Consider the following 18,178-nt stretch of genomic DNA (forward strand, 5'->3'; position numbering starts at 1 on the left):
GAACAGCAGGGCCTTTGCATAAAGCTGAGACACACCTGCACCACTCTTTACAGTGAGATGCTGCTGCAGCTTCCCAGTACAGATGCAACTGCTGGATTTTTAAAAAACAAACAAAGGCTGCCTAGAAAGGATTCACATCCTAAAGAGACTGTGTTTGACAAAGCCTCTGCAGTGAAAGGCCCTGCCATACAACACCTCCCACGCTACGCAATCCGCCACACCCACAAAAACATTCTCCAGAGAAATACAGAGTTCCCTTTGATAAAGAAACTGCCATTCATCGGGTCAAGATACAATAACTATTAGACTCACCTGCTTCCCCAGCAAGTTGTTAGCATAACTGTTGGGACCTTACATTGATTCCTCCTGCTTTTGAAACTCCCACACACTTTCCATAGGGACAGGATTACTGACACTGTAATCATGTCTTTGCTGGAGAGAGAGAACTATTTTGGATCTCTAAATTCCAAAGGCTCCCCTGGACATCCCAACTATATGCACCAGCATCAGTCACATCAACCTACCAAGGTCAAAATTAGGGGTACTTTCTCATATATGGGATACACAATCCAACAAGAGAGGAAGAATGTATTCCTCATGCACCAAAGAAGTCGTGCCGGTAGGAAAGGAACTACTTGTGATGGTGGCAGAAGGTATCAGCGAGAGAGATGGGGGAATGATAATCATGAACGCTGTCAGGTAATCTGGGTGCCAGGGTGTCTGAGGCAAGAGATGATCTTTTAGAGACACATGAGAAAACCCAGTGACTATGCTACTGCTCTCTGTGAAGAGGGACCCGGGGCGCAGAGGGATAGGAGGGGGAGCGAGTTGGGGAGGAAGCCAGCTCCAGGCTGGGATGGGGTATCCAAGTAGGTTCTACTGCCAGTCCTAGGCTGGTGTCCAGTGCCCCATGTCCCAGCCCCCTTGGCGGCTGGTGCAGTGTATGCGGACAACCTCCTGCCTAGGTGCAGGTGACCTGTCCAGTCCCCTCACCCCATCTCAGCGACTGGCATATATGCTTCTGCCCCTCCCTGAGGCCAGATATCTTTGCTGGGACCCAGGGTGGCTGGTCATTAAAGTCATTGGGCCAGAGAGGAAAAGCAAGAATGACTCTACAGTTCAGTGGTTAGGGCCTGGGTCCAGTCCCCCTGCTCCAATGAGTCTTTCGTTATTTATCCACAGTGGAACAGCTTCAACAGGAGAGACTGAGGGGGTCCTCTGCAGGCTATGCCATAGCCTAGTGGTTAGAGCATTCTCCTGAGAGGCAGGAGACCCTGCTCTGTTCAAATGCTTTCTCCCCTTTAGGCAGAGCAGGGAATTGAACCTGGGTCTCCCACATCCTAGGCAAACACTCTAGCCACTTGACTAGAAGTAATAAGGTTGGCGGCACCACCACCAGCTACTGTTGCCACCTGTGGCATAAGGCAGGTTCCTAACTCCTGTTACAAGAAACAATTTAGGTGCCTAAGCCATCTGACTCCAAGAGAGGTATTCCCCATCTCTTTGGCATCTCCTATTGGCTAGCTTAGGTGGCTCCCCACCTAGCGTGCACTGGTTGTTGTGGATCCCATTCTTAGGCACCTCTCTCTCCTCATGTGTTGGATAGGGACCCTAGGCACCTAACTCAGGCTTTGTGGATCACAGTGTGGTGCCAGTTTTCTAGTTGCCTGAAAGGGCTTGCAACACTCAGTGTCCCAATGTTTAAATCCCTTTGTGGCTCTGGGCCCAAGTTCTGGGAGTTATACTTCAAGGAGTAGGACAAAAGCTTAAGGCTTGGCTCTATCCCTTGTGACTAAAAGGTCACCCCAGATTGAGAACAGTAAAATCTTTATGTCATACCATCATGCTGTAGAATTACACTTCCTGGGAAAATGACTGAAATCAGGAAATAAACAAGTTCAAGAAGTCTGTTTTTGGAGACAAGCAGTGATTGAGGGGTAGGATGAAAAAAAGAAAACCAGGAAGTGGGGTTAAGATCCAGCACGAAAGAGCAGGGATGTTGGGCCAGATAAGAAATGTTAGGAAAAGGAAAAGTTTATGTGCTTATTCTAAAGGTTATAATGGGTCACTCTCTTCTAGCTGACAAGCAGATGATTTTTCTTCCTTATGAAACTATACTCATATCCTCTTTTAAGCAGCTGCCTTGTGAGCAGAGCTTCAGTGAGGCTTGCTTTCACCACAAGCACCACTCCACTGTACTCAGCTAATATCAACAGGAAAGGACCTCAGGCATCAGCAAAAGGATGAAAGATTCCTGACCAAACAGCTCCCATATATATATATATATATATATATATATATATATATATATATATAAACAGAGAGTTGCTAAATGCAAGAAACAGACAGTATTCAAGAGACAGAGCAAAGATCCTGTTTTTCTGCTTTTAAATTTCACCATCGTTTATGAAATACAAATTAAAAAGGGCGAGTGGCATCAATAAATGGCCTCTATTTATAAATGCACAGCACCACAAGAGAGTTAAATTAGGATGGGCTTGTCTTTAAAGATGCAAGCTTGAGGTTAAATTATGGAACCACAAAATGTTTGTCAAGCGATACTTCCTTGAAATATTGGAATAGTTTTTGGAGGTTTTTTTTTAATGCTTTGAGCCATTGCATATTTGCTTTGCAGGTTTCCTCACATAGTTGTTCCAGGGGTGAATCCATTACCCAGAGCCCAAGCCACATTGCAGAACTGACTGCTCAGCAGATACATAGAGAGGCTAGAGTGGAGGAATGCTCTTCCGACCTCCAACCAGAGGTGAAAGTAAGCCGGTATGCCCCGGTATGGCGTACCAGCAAGAGCTGGTGCACTGTACTGGGGCAGCCCGGGTTCCCCAGGGGGCAATTTAAAGGGCCTGGGGCTCCTCTGCTTCTACCACCCGGGCCCTTTAAATAGCCACTGGAGCCCCGCAGCCGCTACTCCAGGGCTCCGGGGGCTATTTAAAGGACTGGGGTGGTAGAAGCAGGGGAGCCACGGGCCCTTTAAATAGCCCCCGGAGCCCTGGGGTAGCGGGGGCTCCAGGGGCTATTTAAAGGGCCAGGGCTCCAGTTGCCTCTGCCCGGGCCCTTTAAATAGCTCCTGGAGCCCCAGGCTGCTGCTACCCTGGTGGGGACGGGGCACTTACCTGACAGGGTGGGCTGGGGCTCCCTCTGACCCCCTCAACCCCGCCCCTTCCGGGGGCCAGAGCTGGCTCCAGAGTACCGGTAAGTCACTTGACTTACTTTCACCCCTGCCTCCAACCATGATGCAGCTGTGAAGAGACCGTTCCAGCTCAATAGTAGAGAAGTCTTCACGGACAAGAGGACCCATGAAGCAGCAGATCTGCAGCCTGATCATGTCTTCCTCCCATTCATTCATCTGCACATTGCTGTGCAGGAATCCCCACATTGTGAAACTCTGCACCTTGCTAGGTTGTCCCCTCTCCATGCAGTCCCTTGAAATACTACCGCTCTGGTTCTGCTGGACAAGGAGACCCCATAGTTTTGGAAGAAGTGACAAAATTTCTTCCTAATGCACATTTGCCATAATATCTGTCAAACTTATCTGCAACACCTCTGTTACTCAGTCCTGCTGTGCAAGTACCAAACTGGGCGGAAGCTTTAGGATGGACACAAACGTTCCATCATGCTATGTATTATGATGACACCAGCACATTTTACTTGTAACCTAGACCAGATGGGAGACAAAGCCAAGGCCCTGTGTATGTCATAGCACATTGCATATAAATTCTGTGGCCAGTCTCCTGGTTTCTATGCCATACATAGCTTCATACTGAAAATTTTGGGGAAGCTTTAGGTATATCAGAAATGGAGATTTAGTTTTAATGAACTACATCTGAAAATGAGTAACACAGTAGACATTCCTTGTGATATTTATTTTGATGTTACATTCAGTTTATTTTACTCTGTCCCTACATCTTCAATATCCCTTTGTTTTTTATACTTACAATGTGTTACTGTATTATAGAAGTTGTCAGGAGTGCAGCTGAGCTTTTGGCACCCATTTAAGGTATGGGAGAAAGATTAGGATTTAGGGATTTACCCAGGGATGTTTCTGCTAAAATAATCAGTCATAAATAGGGTTCAGAGTGAACACTCCAGGGAGGTGAGGGGGGGCAGTTTACAGACCTATTGCTTCAGACTGTATTGTATATAGAATAAGCTCAGAAGAAAAACTATTAAAGAGACATACAATGCCCAGGGGCTGCTGGATAATTCTACAACAATTAAAGAGATAAAAATTGTAACGGTCATTCAAGCATATCGAGCCAAATCATTCCTTTAATAATAAAACCCCATCGCACGTACCTCCAACACCATTACAACGAGACGTCATTTCCCACAGGACCAAAGCCATAGAATACACATCCGTTTGCTTGAAGGATTCGATGTTGTCCAAATTCATCCTGGATTCCAGGACTTCAGGGGCCATGTATCTCGCTGTGCCAACCTGTAGCCAGGTATAAAAGGAATAGCTCAAGCATGGAAATTGTAGTTCACGTTTTCCATTCTATTGCAGTTTTGCTTCCACTTCAACCACAGCTACATTATTTGATTTTTAGTAAGGAATACGGACCGAGTTCTTTGTTGCTCAGAGAATTTGGCACTACATAGACCACCAATCTTCTTGCATCCCTGTGAATGAGTGATCTAAGGTTCTAAAAAAATACCATAGTGGTTTTCATTGTGAGATTTCACCAATGACTTTTCCTTTTTGCTCTTTGGATGTTTACAGAGGTAAGCCCGACTACTCAAGAGTTAACATTTTTTCCATACATCCAGTGCCTTTCTATGGGTTTCAAATGAATATGAAATATATTATGTTCATTCTCACTGCATGTTATGACACTAGCTGTTCCCTTTGCTGATGATGGCACAGTTTAAAAAGCAAAGTATAAAAGATATGCAAATATTTAATGTAGAATCAGGTATCTGAATCAAAAACAGAAGCTGAGGCTTTGTTTGAAAACCCCATATCATAAATTTTATATGTGTCTAACAATTTTCAGATTTCTTCATCTTTGGCATTGCTTGGATTGTGACCATGGTATGCAGATGGCAAAATATTGATTATAGCTTTTATCAGAGGGGAGGACTTTGGAGGTAATTCTTAGATATCTCAAGAGTTACTTGCAAATTACAAATTCTCTATTGACTTGATATCTAAAATCTACCCTGAAAAGCCCCTAACACATTAAGGCCCTGATCTTGTAAAGACAATCTCCAGTGGGACTACTCACATACTTAAGCATGCAGGTAAGTGTGCAGGATTGGGACCTAAATTAGCTATTTGAAGACTGACATACAGCTATAACTGTACAGTTCAGAGGTGGTGACAGTTTTACATGACACAACCAATCTTGAAACCTATGCAGTGGGGCTGCTCAACATTATTTCAAACACTGATTTAATATAAAATTAGACTGTAATATTGGAGGGCATTACCCTGCACACTGCGGACTTAATTCTCTGTTGCCCGTCAATGTGTGTAGCCATTTATACCACTGTTCTGTGCCATTCTGATCTGGCAGCACTTCACACCCACTTATCAGAACTGCAGATGACTACAAGGATGCATGGCAGTGGAGAATCAGGCCCTATAACTTAACTGTACCACCTAACATGTAGATGAAATAAAAAACCTTAATTCACATAAAACCAACCACATTTCCTTACTGTTTAACATTTATCCTCCACTCTCCAACCCCACTGTTTACTGTCCTTTGTCTAAATTTCAGTTCTAAACAATCTGAGTCAGGGACAGTCTTTCTATGTCTGTGGAGCACCTAGTGCACCATGAGAGCTACTGGAATACAAATAATAAACTCAATCTATTTCCAAAATCCTATATGTCAGTAATGTTTGTTAAAGAACACAAGGAAAGCATGTTGGCAGAGAAAGCAGAAGTGAAGGCAATGGTTGTTAACCAATCTGCTCACTAAAACTCTCCCTCCTTTGAAAGGGAGTATGCCTGCCCATACGTTGACATATAATTAAGGCTAGTTTATGTCATGGAGGTCATAGAAATTACAGAATCCCTGACTTAAAGAGACCTCCATGACATTCTCTGTGTCAGCCCCAGGGGCTGTGGGACTCTGGAGCTGGCAGCTACCGGGGCCCTGGCAGGGTTCCAGCGACAAGTGACAGACTCCTGAGAGGACCCTCCTCGGGGTTTCAGCGATGCATGGCAGGGGGACACTTCGGGTGAGCAGCCGGGGGTATCCCATTTTCTCTTTGGGAAATATGGTCACTCTGTAGCTTCCAGCTGCCCTGGGCAGAGGGGGAACCCCACAGCTCCAAGCCACTACGGTGGCAAGGGAAACCATGGAGCTGCAGTGGCAAAAGTCACAGACAGGTCACGGCTTCTGTGAATTTTTGTTTACTACCTGTGACCTGCCCGTGACTAAAAATATCCATGACAAAATCTTAGCCTTGCATATAATGAATACACCTTTCTTTGGTGAAAACTGCTTTTCTTTTCAATTCTTTCCTGTACAGAACTTCTAAGATGGTGCTGACATTAACACCAGAGGAAGGCTCAGAATCAAGTGTTGACAGTAAACCTCTTTTGTCTCCAAATATTGCCTACAGATAATAGGTGGACTGAAAACTGAATATAAAGACTACAGAGGATAAAGATGGTTTCTAAGGTCATTTGTATTATATATATTCAATAATAGCTAAATCCATGCTATACAGCTGGTGGCTGGTTAGATGAGAATTAAGTCTGCTGTAGGTTCACCACACTTACAATGACTTTGCAAAGTACACTTCGCCTCAAACATTACATCCCAGAGCTGGTCAGAAAATGGGAAATATTTTCTACAAGCAGTTTAGAAAGAAACAAAAAACTTTTCCTGAATGGAAAATTTTGGCCAATTCTATCACAAACCTTTAAAAATTGGACTTTCTGGTAGGAAAGTTCTGAGTCTATGGATTAAATTCAGAGGTGATGTGTCCAGTGGAGTAGTGTCCTTACATACACATTATCTTACTTTCACTGACATTCCCTTACACTTCCCATACATTGACATATAATGAATACAACTTTCTTTTGTGAAAACTGCTTTGCTTTTCAATTCTTTCCTATGCAGAACTTCTAAGGTGGTGCTGACATTAACATCAGAGGAAGGCTCAGAATCAAGTGTTATTAGTAAACCACTTTAATATCCACTTTATTGCGGTGTAAGGGAGTCTATGTCAAGGAGCAGGAAGAAGTAGGGTGTATCTACTTTATGGTATCTTATACCTTCTCTTTTTATCTCTTCTCAGTGTGTGAATGACACCAACTCAGAGTCCTTTACACATAGGCAGAGTGGAGGTTAAGTAGGTCTAAGGGACACAAGTGTAAGGGGCTCTGAGTTACACCACATTACGCATCACTTCCAAATGTGGCCCTATTGGGTAAATTCTGCTGTCAATTATGCCAGTGCAAAGATGATACAACACCACTGAATTCAGTAGGCTTACTCTAGTTTTGCTCTACTATAAAAAGGAGTGGAATTTGATTCTATACGTAGACTTTTTTGTTTTGAGATCACTCCTCCCAGCTTTGAATAATAATCCCAATCCTACTGAAGAAAATGCTTAAATGCCCATTGATATAAATAGGATTAGGGCTGTTATATATTGACTTTAAGGGCCAGATCCTCAGCTGGTGTAAAGCACCCAAACTCCCTTGACTCATATGGAGCTATGCTGATTGACTCTGAATACTCTCTAGCCAAGAAAGAAATGGTCCCTACAAAGTAAATTATAGTGTGAATGAGTACACTTTTCCTTTGCCCAAGCATACAACCTGTGGAGCATAAACTGTTGAAATCTCACAGAGTCCATTTACAATGAAGGAAAATTCACGATAACAACGGATATTTACAAAAACACTTATATAACCTCACCTTCAAAATACTCTACAAACATTAAGTAATCCTCCACCAACCCATGTGAAGTAAGTAAGTGTTATCCATATTACACAGTCATACATAACTGTGGAATTATAGCACTTGGGCAATTTCATATTTGCCTGCATTTGGAGAAAGTACCATAATCCTAAAAAGGTTTCTCAACCGTGTTTTAAAGTTATAGCTATCGATTGATCTCTGGGACAGGTTCTGATCTTATTTACACTGGTGTAAATCATAAGTAACTTCACTGAAGTTTATGGAGTTTCACCACACAAAACTATTTTAAGATCAGAATCAGGAATTGTGGCACAAGATTTCAAGAATTTAAAACGCACCTTCCTAATATTTTTTGCAGCAGCCCAAACAGTAGCCAAGTAACCCATATGCACTTCAGTGTAAGTTCACATAGGATGATTGTACTGTATATGCATAGAGTACTTGATCATAACAAAACTGCCATATGGCATTACTCACACTACTTCCCTTATGTCCAGATTTGAGCCTCTTTATTTATGAGTGCTGTCATGTATTTCTAATAATTATTTAATAGCTATCATAGCAGTAATTTTTCCTCCAGTCCCAGGAAGTGACTCAGACTGACACACTAACACACACAATATAAGCTACTCTTTAACATTTTAACTCACCTGCCCACTGTTAGCCAGATCGTCCACAGACAGAGTAGGATCAAGCCTCAGAGATAACCCAAAGTCACAGAGGCAGCAGGTTAGATCATTTTTCACTAGGATATTGGAGCTCTTTAGGTCTCTGTGCACAATGGGCGTTTTGGGTCGACCACAAGGAGTGTGGTCACTATGCAGGTGGGCAATCCCTCGGGCCAAAGACCCACCTAGCTTCCATAGGTCTTCCCAGCTGATGATGTGCCGTGTGAGATATTCCTGCAAGTTTCCTCTAGCATGGAAGGCGGTGATCAACCAGTATTGTTTCCCTAGCTCTGTCTTACGCTCTTCTGCTGTCAGGAACTGGAGGATGTTCTCGTGCTTGAGGTTTATATCTGAAAAAATGTCTTTCTCTGTCTTCCAGGAAGCATACTCTTCATAGGGGAAGATCTTGACAGCCACGGTTTCAAACTGCTCAGATGTGTTTTGCTTCAGCTTGGCCTTGTACACTTCAGCAAATCTGCCTTTGCCCACGAGGGTGTCTAGCTCGATGGGCAGCAGTTCGGTGTTGTGGTTGATGTTGTTGGCACAGGTGGAGCTGATGTCTGAGCGGTCGTCATCTATCATAATGGCACAAGCATCACTGCAGTCCTTATGTTTCCTGGGTTTTACATTCTTCTCCCATGCCTTGTTGAGCTTCCTTCTCCTATGAATACGGTAGCCGTAAAAGATAATGTTCACAGCAATGGTGATCACGAGTAATGGGATGAGACTTTTAAGCATCACTGTAACAGTGTCATCTGTGTCTGGGGAATCTGCTGGAAGGAAAAGAAAATCCTGGTTCAGATTTACATACTAGGAAATAATAGGTATGGCACCTGGTAAAGTGCAGTTTAAACATACTAAAATTAGAAATGTGAGTGTTTTTGTTTTTAAAAGAGGACAGGTGTGAGGAATTTCACAAAGTTTCATCAATTTCCCCCCATTTTTTAATTTAAAATTTCCAAATTCAAAGTTTAGTTGAAATTCCAAACATCAAGAACTATCAACCAGCTCCAGTTAAAATAAACAATCATTATGGTTTCTGGGGCAAGTTTATGAGGGACCTACCATTTTATTTGTCTACAGAGTATGATGCATAACCTCCTGCACTGTTTATTTGTAAACAGGGCTCATTTGTTTTACGAACCACCGTATTTTGGACTGGCACAAAGAAAATATAGTCATTAACAGATCTGTTTTTTAAGAAGTCATTTTTCTTATGCATTTTGGATGAATCCTGGCCCTGTTGAAGTAAATGGTAAAACTCCCATTGAGGTCAATGAGGTAGAATCTCACCCTTTACCTTTTGGCACCATCTAGCACACTGGAAGCTTATTCTTAATAAATCTATCCACTTAGCAAGTAATGACTTTAAAATATTTCTTTTCTTTTTTTAAAAGTGGACAGACTCGATCAATGACCGATTTCAGCACCTGTCTCCGAAAGGTTGCCAGTTCACATCCAATAGCTATTGGTAGGGCCCTACCAAATTCATGGTCCATTTTGGTCAATTTCACGGTCATGGGATTTAAAAAATTGTAAATGTCATGATTTCAACTACTTAAATCTGAAATTGAACGGTATTGTAATTGTAGTGGTCCTGACCCAAAGAGGAGTTGAAGGGGGGGGGATCACGTTATTGTAGGGGGTGTGCGGTTCTGCTACCCATACTTCTGCGCTGGTGCTGGCAGCAGCACTGCCTTCGGAGCTGGGCTACTGGAGAGCGGTGGCTGTTGGCCGAGAGCCCAGATCTGAAAGCAGTGTCCCGTCAGCAGCAGCACAGAAGTAAGGGTGGTGATACCATATCATGTCACTCTTACTTCCACACTGCTGCCTGCAGAGCTGGATGGCCAGATAGTGACAGCTGCTGATGAGGGCCCAGCTCTGCAGGCAGTAGTGCAGAAGTAAGGGTGGCAATACCATACCATGCCCTCTGTGCTGCTGCTGCTGGTGGCTCTGCCTTCAGAGCTGGGCTCTGACAGCAGCAGCACAGATGGCATGGGATGGTGTGGCCACCCTTACTTCTGCACTACTGCCTGCAGAGCTGGGCCCTCATCAGCAGCCGTCACTGTCTGGCCGCCCAACTCTGAAAGCAGTGCAGAAGTAAGGGTGGCATGCTAAGTTCCCTGCAAGCTGCACAGCCATGTGGCCACGCAGCAAGCTATCAAGGGCCGCACAGGTGGGGAGAGGCACCCCTCTCCTGGCTCAGCCCAGGCCCACCGGAGCTGCTGGGGAGAGGTACCCCTCCCCTGGGTTGGCCAACCCCAGCCCTGCAGGAGCTGCTGTGGCTGGGGAGAGACGCCTCTCATCCAGCCCCGAGCTGCTGAGGTGAGAGAGGGCTAGGGGGAATTCTCTCTCTCCCTGCCGCAGCCCCGGGAGCAGCCTGCACCCCAGATCCCTCATTCCAGGCCCCACCCCAGAACCCGTACCCCCTCACACTCCAACCCTCTGCCCCAGCCAAGCCCCCTCCCACACCCCTAACCCCTCATCCCAGGCTCCGCCCCAGAGCCTTCACCCCTAGCTGGAGCCCTCACCTGCTGCACCCAATCCTCTGCCCTAGCCCTGAGCTCCCTCCCAAAACCACTCATCCCCAGCCCCACCCCAGAGCCTGCATCCCCAGCCAGAGCCCTCTTCCCCCACACCCCAACCCTCTGCCCTAGCCCTGAGCCTCCCGCACCCTGATCCCCTCAGCCCCACCCCCACCACACATTACCTCCATATTGGTGCACATACCAAAATTCATTCCTCACATGAATGTAAAAAATTAGAGGGAACACTGGATGGTATGGTATTGCCACCCTTACTTCTGTGCTGTTGCTGGCGCATGCTGCCTTCAAGCTGGGCACCTAGCCAACAGCCACCACTCTCCAACCGCTCAGCTCTGAAATCAGCACAGAAGTAAAGGTGGCAATACCACAACCCCCCTAAAAATAACCTTGGGGCCTCCTGCTTGCAACTCCCTTTTGGGTCAGGACCCCCAGTTTGAGAAACACTGGTCTCCCCTGTGAAATCCGTATAGTATAGGATAAAAGCGCACAGAAGACCAGATTTCATGGTCTATGACGTGTTTTTCATGGCCAGGAATTTGGTAGGGCCCTAACTATTGGTAGTGACTACCTGAAATAGGTTTTTCAGCCAGGCTTCCTCTTGCATAGGCACAAAATTGCACATGCATGAACACCCACTTGCAGATGCAAACACCAGTGCACACACTTGAAAATGTCTAACACCAACACATACACGCATGCACTCACAAACCCCGTTAGGACAAAGGTGTGTTGCAGGAGTGAATTCTAATGCTTGCACATACATAGGTGTTCAATTTTTTTTTTTTTTTTACATACACATTCAGGTATTGGTTGCTGCATAGTAACAGTTTATGAATTTCTAGACACACATATGGAGGTTGGTATTGAAAATGTATTTCAAAATGTCATTACCATGAACTGGTTGTACAGCATCCTACATGGAATGAGTGGTGGGGGACTCAGTCCAAATTCCTCAGCTGATCTAGTCCACATCACATCACACAACTGGTGCTAACTGATTAGCTTTTTAGCAGTCTCAGCAGATGTGACACGACTGAGCTACCCAAATAGTTTTACACTGTTTACAATACAATCTGAATTTAATACAAAATATGTTAAAACCCTAAACTTCTTATAATTTAGTTTGTAAATGTGAAACGTAGTGACTAGAGAAGTTTATATTTCCAAAACATTTAAGGTTTTGTTTATTAAAAATAAATTTTATATATTGTTTGGGTGTGTGTTTAAATTCCAGTTACCATCCTCTGGCAGCTTGACATGAATCAAGAGGCAAAAAGTTAATTATCTAGTAAATAAGCAATATATTATTTGCTATTTTCTAACATACTAAAATGTACAATAAGAATCAAAATATTAAGCTATATAATTGCTTAAACAAATGTATATGGTTATAGTGTACCCTCTTAGGCAGCAAAAAGATATACCAAAACTAGTATAAAGGCTCCATTTAGTTGAAATCAACATATTTTAATGGTTATATCAACCAGTGAGACTGCATTTTTCTTTAGAAAATAAATTAAGAACAAATGGAAAACTTGGGCTTTCCACTTGGTGATTTAAATAGTCTTGATTTTAATCAATCCACCTTGTCCTCTGTCCCCTAGAACTGAGCACTCTGGTAAGAAGGGAAGCTTGCACAATCAAACCGCCTGTTATGAATATACTGAGAAGGCAGCCTTCGTTTTATTGCATGCCATTGGATTTCTATGCCTGGTTCGGTGCACAGAAATGTCTTCTCTGATCTCATTTCTTTCTTTGATAGAGCTCATATGAACGATGTTTTCTCACTCACTGATTACAAGAGTCCCTGGGAATCCAATACAAGGGGATGAAGATAACCCATGAATGGCTTGCATTGGCAGTGCAACTACCTCAGATTTCATATACCATGGTAAATAAATCATTATGAAAAAGAAAACCAGCATAGGCTCTGAGAAAAAGATGCCACTAACTATGCAAGAGCTAGCTACTTTTTCTCCACTTTCTCCACACTGTGTGATTGATAGAAAAGCCTCTCAAAATGACATCCTGCAATGTGCAAAAAAGGAGCAGTGTACAGTTAGAATGAGTGGAACATGCAACCCAAAATCTGACCAAAATTCCATCCTATGTCATGGATATAGATTTAGTAATAAAGCAGACAGGAATCCTCAGCTGTTCACAAGGCAGTGAGTGACAGAAATATGAGAAGACTTTTAAGAAGAAGAGCAAATTCTCCTGTATTGGAAGACCTGAATATTAAGCATGGCTCTGTTTGAAAAGTTTATCAATCAGGTGTAAACTGAGTAACTCAATCCTGGATTGTCTGATAGGGTTTCAAGTAAGAGGAAGCTTATTTCCGTCTAATATTGACATTCTCACCTATCAAAAGTCACTAGTGCATTATTACAACATGTACATTTATCAAAAGACAAGAATCTCCTTTTGTATTTGCAATGGGTTCTTCTAGCCCATGAGCTGGTCCAAGAAAGAATAAAGAAAAACAAACACCGGGACAATAGAACCAAATACTATGAAATTCATTCCCTCAACAAAAATATTGGCAGCATGTGTCTATACTGAGACTTCATTGCACATTGAGTTCTTCTGCTTCACAACATACTGCAGAGAAAACTGGAATTTGTTATGGAATTTATTGAAGAAGTACATTTAGACACTACCATCCCACTGTCAGTAAACAGAAGTTCCATGTTGCCCATTCCCTTGTGTGTTCTGTGCTCTTAGAAAACCTACCATGTAAAGATTTAGGGAAATCTCCCAGTAGGGATAACTGAACTATTCAGTGGAATGATTTATTCCTTGGATTTGGCCACAAACAGACCACGATTTTACAAATACTTTGTTATTTGTAATTATCAAATAGTTTTGATGAACAGATTTGGGCTTACATTTTTTCCCCTTGTTTATAGTGAGTATTCATTATTTGGACTCTGCTATTTGAGTTGTGAGATGAGACACCTAAGTAATATGCTATGATTTCCATAGAACCAGAGATATGCAGGCAGAGGACATTTTAGGAGACTTTAAACCTTTCCTATCCACTTTTGAACAGGAAAAAGGATTATGCTGGGCTACGGCTGAGGACCCTCGATGTTAAAATATGGGTTCCACCTTGGTGGAGGCAGGCAGGTCAGGTTTATTTGCTGTCTATATTGCCAAATTTCTCACCATATCCATGAAAATAACTGAGTACCCACACAGTTCTAGTTGTGAAGACTGTGGCTTGATTTCTTCCCTGGCTTCGTCTAACTTCCTTAGGGTCAAAGGCTACCTACCTAAAGGGCTTGTATTGCTATCCATCACCGTATCTCAGTATTGCCATCTATACAAGTTAAACTGGCAATGGAGAAGTCTCTAGTAGATGTCACGGAGACCTTGGCTTTTCTCCATTTGGGGGATTGTAGAAAATCCTATTTGCAGTGGTTTATGGGTACATACGTATATGGTGGCTAGCAATAATTTCCAGCACGCATACCGTATTTGAAAAGCCCATCTGCTTATGAATACTTGTCTGTGAATCAAAACCCCACAAATAAAAGCCCCCTCTTCCCTGAGTATGAATAAAACCCAGTCACACAAATGTTTGTGGAAGAGTGCAAGAATGGTTAGATAAAACAACCATTCAGATTTCACTAACGTGTTCTCAAATAATTTCCCCCAGTTGAATAATTTCCCCCAGCCCTAGGATTTTCAGTGCGATCACTATTTCTCAAGCATCAAAAGAGCCTATTCACATACCTGTAGAAAATGCTACCTAAAAGGAATCTTCCTGTACGTGGTTAAGATAAGCATAAGCCATCACCACAGCTCTTGATACTACCTTAAACTTCAGGCTGTTGCAAATGTCATTGTGGTGCCAGGAAAAATGGAAAAATTGCAGCAGCCTGTGTTAATAGTCAAGAATCTTCAAAAACCCTAATTTGTTTCACTGGGGCAAATGTTGCGTCTTTTATCGTGCACCATCAGCACTTAACTACTAAGGGACAAAGTAATACCACAACATTAGGATCTCTGCTTTAATGTAGACAAGAGAAGAGATTCACAATAGCAGGGACAGCACTGGCTCAACGCTGATAGCTGCTTCCGATATTTATGAAGCTGATCACCTATTTTCTGATGGTGATGCCAATCCACGCAATGGGACAAGGGAATACTCCAGACTGTCACACCTCAAGAATAATCAATCTAAAGACCACTGACTATTGTTGGAAAATGGAACTTGCCCATTTCTCAAAGGCATGTCCTCCAAAAAGAGGTCATTTGCAAAATATAGACCAAGTCCTTGGCCCTACCCTAGCTGTCTTGCACTGCTCCAGCAACACAAAGTAGCATTAATCCATTTTAACTGGTCCCTCGAGGATTCCATATGCACAGGTGGTCTGGAGCTATTGTAGTGGCTCCTATAACATTCCCCCACTTGGGTGCTCCTCACCATCTATTGGCATGGGGCATAGATTCAGAGATATTTAAGGCCAGAGGGACTACTATGATCATGTAGTCTGACTTCCACTATGAAGAAGTCCATAGGATTTCACTCAGTAATTCCTGCAATTGAGAGAACTATTTTTCCCTACTACTTAAGTGAAAGCTGTTGAGACCAATAATCTACAATTGAATTATAGCATCTCTTTTAGTCTAGGGAAAGGTGGTGTTTCCAGGTCATCCCTATGCCTGGTAATCCCAGATATTGAAATGGTCCTTCAGGGGGTCTGGCAGCCAGCATAAGTTAATGTGACTAACTGGTAGTCAGATGGCCCCAGGACTGGAAGGAAGGGCAAAATGGTTACTTAAATCCACCTTCATAAACTGCCAAGCATTGCACCTTAGAATCTGGACCCTTATTAGGCTTGTCCAAGTGTGAGGAAACTCGCTCTCAACCTTTTGTTTATTTGCTAGCCTACATGCTTGTCTGTCCAAAATTTCATTATATAACTGATAAATTGTAGAATAATAGAACCAGAGGACCTGCAGGGATCTGGAGAGGTCATTTAGTCCAGTCCTCCGCGCTCATGGCTCGATTAAGTATTATCTAGAACATCCCTGACAGGTGTTTGTCTAACCTGCTCTTAGAAATCTCCACTGATGGAGATTCCACAACCTCCCAAGCAATTTATTCCAATGCTTACCTACCCTGACAGTTAAGACATTTTTCCTAATGTCCAACCTAAACCTTGCTTGCTACAATTCAAGCCCATTGCTTCTTGTCCCATCTTCAAAGGTTAAGGAGACTAATTTTTTTTCCCTCCTCCTTTTAACAACCTTTTATATACTTGAAAACTTATGTCCCCTCTCAGTCTTTTCTCCAGATTAAACAAACCCAATTTTTTCAATCTTCCCTCATAGGTCATGTTTTGTAGACCTTTAATCATTTTTGTTGCTCTTCTCAGGACTTTCTCCAATTTGTCCACATATTTCCTAAAAATTTAGCACCCAAAACTGGACACAATACTCCAGCTGAGGCCTAATCAGCATGGACTAGAGGAGAAGAATTGCTGCGTGTCCTGCTTATAACACTCCTGCTAATACATCCTAGAATGATATTTGCTTTTTTTGCAATAGTGTTACACTATCAACTCATATTTAGTTTATGATGTCATTATCATGTCTGGGCTAGCCTGCCTGAGTGCCACTGCCTGGGGGGAGCAAAGGGAGCTTGGGGAGTCGGAGCAATGGGAAGGGGGTCCTGAGGGCACTGGGGATGGGATGAGGGACTAGGGAAGGCAGCAGGGGCCTGGGGGAGGTAGCAGGGACCAGAAGCCATAGGGATGGGTGGGGAGGCCAGGATGGTTATGTGGACATCTGGGGGAGGCAGCAGGACCAATGGGAGGGGATTATGTGGGTGGCCAGGGGAGGGTGTCTGGGGAAGGCAGCAGGGGCCAGGAGCCATGGGGATGGGTGGGGGACTGGGGAAAGCAACGGGAACTAGCGGGGGGCGGAAGGGTGGGCCTCTCGGGGAGGCAGCAGGGCCAGGGGGGTGGAAGGGTGAGGAACTGGGGGAGGCAGTAGGAGCCAGGGGAGCCACTGGAACAATGGGAGGGCCAGGGGGATATGTCAGGGGCTGGGAGAGATAGTGGCAACTGGGGCAACGTGTGGGATGCTGGGGAGGCAGTGGGAGATAGGATGCCTGGTGAGGCAGCAGGGACCATAGGGGCATTGAGGGTAGGTGGGGAGCCTAGGGAAGCAGCAAAGGCCAGGGCAACGTGTGGCAAGGCCAGCAGGGACGATGGAGGATGGGGGGATATGTTGGGAGGCAGTGGGTGTCAGGGGTGGGTATCTTGGTGGGGGGGCCATGGGATAGTTGGGTGGGGTGCTGAGGAGGCAGCCATGAGGGCAATGGGGAATGTGAGGAGGCAGCGGGGGCCGGGGCAATGGGGGGAATGGATGGGGGAGGCAGGGGAACCCCTTCCCCTTAATAATTGTTCTCACATGACTAACTTTTATAGCCAGTGTGGCATTTGCGAAGGTGTTCATTAGGCCTGGGAATTTTATTATACTTTTTTCCTAGTTTTTCTGAAAAGTGGTTTGAGGACAATTTACATTTAAACTGATTTAATTTACTAATGTTCCCAGTATTAGCTTTGCACAATGGTGAAAAGACAATTAAGTCTGGAATTTTTTTACATGAAGAAAGCTAAAATCACCACCACCAAGTATATCAGGAACTGAACCTGACTCTTCTGGAGTTCAGAATTATGTTTACAGCAGCAACGAGCGTTACAATGAGACTCCGGATTCCAAATCAAATATTCATACAGAGACTAGTGCAGCTTTCCATAAAGGAGACCCTTGCTTTGGAACAGATGCAGCTTTAGAATATATTGAAGAAGGCCCATATCAGCCTGTAATTGATTTTGCAGCCAGTGCCTGTAGGAACAAAACCAGAAAATTCAGAAAAGTGTGGTATAATGAATATAAAAGGCGTGAATACAGTGTCCGTGATGACACAGCTTTCTGCTTTTCTTGTTGAACATTTGGCAATGGGCCAGATAGTGAACCAGCTTTTTGCATTACTGGTTTTTAGAACATGGAAAAAAACAAATAAAAATTTTTGCAAACA

At 43.8% G+C, this 18,178-nt stretch overlaps 1 protein-coding gene across 4 annotated transcripts in view; it reads right to left on the reverse strand.

The window, feature by feature from the left end:
* The window catches only part of TGFBR2 (transforming growth factor beta receptor 2), a 77,652-nt gene that overhangs the window by 11,057 nt on the left and 48,417 nt on the right, over window positions 1-18,178 (reverse strand). For 2 of the 4 annotated variants that reach the window (XM_038391372.2, XM_038391374.2), the window contains 2 exons: window positions 8,558-9,348; window positions 4,315-4,456 (listed from right to left, as the gene is read on the reverse strand). In XM_038391372.2, coding sequence (XP_038247300.1) covers window positions 4,315-4,456; window positions 8,558-9,348 — 933 coding nt within the window. The remainder of the gene's footprint in view (window positions 1-4,314; window positions 4,457-8,557; window positions 9,349-18,178) is intronic. The other 2 variants (XM_038391373.2, XM_038391375.2) reach the window with 1 other exon arrangement.

This window comes from Dermochelys coriacea, chromosome 2 (assembly GCF_009764565.3).
Source record: "Dermochelys coriacea isolate rDerCor1 chromosome 2, rDerCor1.pri.v4, whole genome shotgun sequence".
NCBI classification, from domain to species: Eukaryota; Metazoa; Chordata; order Testudines; family Dermochelyidae; genus Dermochelys; species Dermochelys coriacea.